The 4,280-nt window shown below is 33.3% G+C and overlaps 1 protein-coding gene across 1 annotated transcript; it reads right to left on the bottom strand.

Annotated features, from left to right (window-relative positions):
- Nucleotides 1-627: 627 nt before the first annotated feature.
- LOC127684416 (olfactory receptor 4A8-like) lies at nt 628-1,539 on the bottom strand. The gene has a single exon (XM_052181344.1). The coding sequence runs from the start codon at nt 1,537-1,539 to the stop codon at nt 628-630; it is 912 nt and encodes a 303-aa protein (XP_052037304.1).
- Between the last annotated feature and the right edge of the window lie 2,741 nt (nt 1,540-4,280).

The raw sequence follows: 4,280 nt of genomic DNA on the forward strand, positions 1-4,280 counted from the left end.
GTGGTATTCAGGATATAGGATTCAATTTGAGCAGCAAATGAGCCATTGAAATTATTGAGTGCTGGTATCATCAGCGCTAGACAGCTTCACTGTTATATATACTCAAGAATAAAAGTGAGGAGTTCTAAAAGTAAGGATGGGCAACACTTATAATGCATTATGTAGGAAATAGACACACAAGTCCACTATACTGATACATTAGTCAAAAATTGCTATCTCAAAAGCTTTCTTTTAATCCTTGAAATATATATATCAGTCTTTTTAATTTTCTCATGAATGTGGATGATTAAAAACTTCCCACACTGCCTTTTTTCTAATCTCACCTCAATGCTCCTTGAGAAAAATAAAGTTCAATGTGACTTTGTTTTATTGTTACTTGTAATATGAAAGAGTCCCATAGCTGTTTTCATCTTCTAAACATTCTGTAGGTCCAATCAGTAATTAATAAGGCTCAGAATTAACTTTATCATAATTTCAACTGAAAATTTATTCTTAATTTTCAATGACTTAGTATAACAAAATATGCCTACATGAGGAAAGCACAGTATCCCTTGTTAAAATTTATTTCTAAGTTTTAATTTGAAGTTAATAACATATTCAGTGAGAAAACAATCTTATTTTATGTTGTTAGAGTTTACACCAGAGCTTTTTAATAGAATTTTTCATATCTGAATTTCTCAAGGTGTATATCAATGGATTCAACATGGGACTAACAACTGTATAAAACACAGCAATATATTTATCAACTGGAAAGATGGAGACAGGTCTAGCATATATAAAACTACAGGGAGCAAAAAAGCAGACAACCACCATGATATGGGAACTACAGGTAAACAGAGCTTTGTGCCTTCCTTCCTGACTGTGAGTCTTAAGAGAGTTTAGAATGATTCCATAGGAGACTAGGAGAATGGTGAAAATTCCCACACAGATTACTCCACCATTGGCAATGCTAAGGATGCCAAGGAAGTAGGTGTTAGTGCATGCAAGTCCCAGTAATTGATTCATGTCACACATGAAGTGATCAATGACATTGGGACCACAAAAAGGAAGATTATACACAGTCAGAACTTGAATCATTGAGTGAACCATGCCTCCAACTCCAGCTACCAGCAACAGGATAATGCATACCCGATGGTTCATAATTGTCAAATAGTGCAGTGGCTTACAGATGGCCACATAGCGGTCATAGGCCATGAACACCAGAAGGAAGACCTCAACACCACCAAATAAGTGCTCTACAAAGAGCTGGAACATGCAAGCTCTGAAGGAGATATTCTTTTTATTATATAATAAGTCTATAATCAAATTTGGTGAGATGGAATTGCAATAAAGAGCATCCAGGACTGAAAGACAGGCAAGAAAGAAGTACATTGGAGAGTTTAAGGAAGGGCTGGCAATCACTGTCACTGCAATGAGCAGGTTTCCCAGCATTGTCACAATGTAAGTAAGTATAAACAGGACAAATAATGCTTTTTGCCCAGCAGGATCTTGACTAAGACCCACAAAAATGAATTCTGTGACATTGTGGTTCTCTCCCATTGACCTTTTTAGGAGGCTTATTTCAGAGATGAGAGTTCAAACAAGACTTGTTGCAAAATATGTATGTTGTTATAAATACTTTTTAACATGAAATTCATTGCCTCTGATTCTTTTACAATGGTGAACATACAGTAGGTATTTCATGAGCAATCTTTAATTTTGTTGATGACTTTATTCCTCCATGGAAATTTTAGCTGTGAATGAAAGTAAAAGGGTTTTTTTTAAATCTCACTGTATCTCTGCAGTACATTCCTATACATAAACTTACTATTTAAAATACGTTCCTTTTGACAGACATGTTAGAAATGTTAAAAATGGCACCTGAATTTTAGAAATACAATGCCAATATGTCAACAGTCTTCAATATAGGACTGGAGATTTTATTCAGATTTAGAAACATAAGTTTGTCTTACAGAGGATACTAGTTCATATTCTGACACTCACATAATGGTCCACAGCCTACTAGTTACCATAGGTTCAATTATCTTTTCTGACCTACATGGCACCATGCATGCATGTGGTACACATACACACATACATGAATAAAAACACTCACATAAAATAAATATTTGTTTTAAAATGTATCATGAAATACAGAGTCACTGTTTCAATGTGTTGTTTTACAGAGAACATATTAAAAGCATTATCTGGATATCTATGATCTCTCAGATGATTGATTCTGTTGCATTATTAGACATCTGTATGTACTTCATAGAATACTGTCACCTTTACAATCTTCACATTGAATTTAAACTTTGTCTTTTAACTACATTACTATATACTACACTGATGTCTTATGGAATTAGGTTATCTATCTCAGATTGCCACGTCTTTTTGGAATCTTCATCCTGTACATTTTACAATACATTCCTAACACACTATGCTCACTTAAAACAATATCATTTAAGTAGCCTGCTATAATCACTTAATGTGACCAACAACAGTAGCTAAATCTACTTTACTATTAGAAATTTTGGAATTGCATAGCTTATGAAAGAGCAGAATGTAAAAACTGAAAGCAGAAGTAGACAAAGTAGAGCATTGTAATGTGTATGTCTTCTTAGGTAGGGAGTTGTCAAAAAGTTCAGTGTTTAGAGTCCCAAAATCCTTTCTGAAGACTAACTCTATATCTGCTGAAAGAAAAGATTTGTCTCATCTTTTTCTAAATATAATTAAAAATATAGTTCCATCTTCACTGAAAATCAAAAGAATTCAAAGAGATGCAGTCAAAATCATTTCCAGGGCACTACTAAATAGTAGGAGTGTAACCTTATCTCTTTCTCTTCTATCTACATTTTATGAGATATGCAGAGTCCTGCAAATATTACAAAACATATTAAGATTTATTGAAAACTGGTTACCAATGACTAATGAGAGGTGAAAAGTTAATACTGACTTCAATTGTCTTTAATGGTATTCAGAGAAGTTCTTGGACATTCTTGCTACAGAAATGTCATCACTGGTGACTAACGTGAACTATGGTGCCATGTGAGTTGTTTTATGGAGAATATATTTAAAACATCATGTGGATATCTATAGCCATCCAGCTCATCATTGCTATTGCATTATTAAACATCTGTGTACACTTATCAAAGGCTTGTAACATTTACAGACAGCCCACTAAACTTAAAAGAATGGGTTTAAATTGTGTATCCAGAGAGGTTCTTAGACATTCTTGCATCAGAAATGTCATTACTGGTAACTATCATGAACTCGGGTGCAATGTGCCTTCTGATGCTGTCCCAGTACATTATAAAATTTATATAGATAATACCAGTTATCAATGCTTTTGAGTGCCTCCCATGACCAAGGAAAATAAATCATTTCAATCAACCACATAATAAAGATGATTGCCATGGACCAGAAAATATGATGTTATTTAGTTTGTGTGTGTGTGTGTGTGTGTGTGTGTGTGTGTGTGTGTGTTTGTGTGTGTGTGTGTTTAGTTTCCTCAAAGAGAAATTCTATATCTGCTGAAAGAAAAGATATGTCTCATCATTTTCTAAGTCTAATTACAAATATGCACAAATATATGTGATATGATATATATTAAAATTCATGAATACTATTGAGGTGTACAGTTAAATTTAAAGCCATATAAACCTTAGGGAAGATAGATAGATAGATAGATAGATAGATAGATAGATAGATAGATAGATAGATAGATAGATAGATAGATAGTTGATAGATAGACAGACAGATAATTTTTCTATCCAGAAATTTATCTTGTCTAGAAAACAGCAGAGTATATTCGTGTAGATGTGGGAGTGGACACATGACACAAATCTGGGCTTCATTTAGAAACTAACCATAAAGGCCCTTCTATGTGTATCATCCCAATTCTACCAATATCTGATTCAGGTTACCTGCACTTGTAGAATTCTCAGGCTTGAAACAGTACACCTATTGAATGGTATAAGTAAAATATTCTATATCTACTGTTTCTGCTTTCACATATTACCTTCCACAAAGTAGTGCTTCTTTAACTATCAAGGCTATATTTCCCTAGGCCAAATATACTATTACTCAGTTTAACATTCCTATAATATCGCAAAAGATAGCTTTTGAAATATACGTTCAATAGCTTTCAAGTATTTGATACTATAAAAACTATAGACTAGTTACACTATATATTCAATAAAGGTATAACACATTTCTGAAAGACTAATTCATAGTTTAAGCTCATATTAATATGCTAATATTTATATGGATCTAAGTGATAGTAGATGCGGCAGTCTCTA

This window comes from Apodemus sylvaticus, chromosome 5 (genome assembly GCF_947179515.1).
Source record: "Apodemus sylvaticus chromosome 5, mApoSyl1.1, whole genome shotgun sequence".
Classification (NCBI taxonomy): domain Eukaryota; kingdom Metazoa; phylum Chordata; class Mammalia; order Rodentia; family Muridae; genus Apodemus; species Apodemus sylvaticus.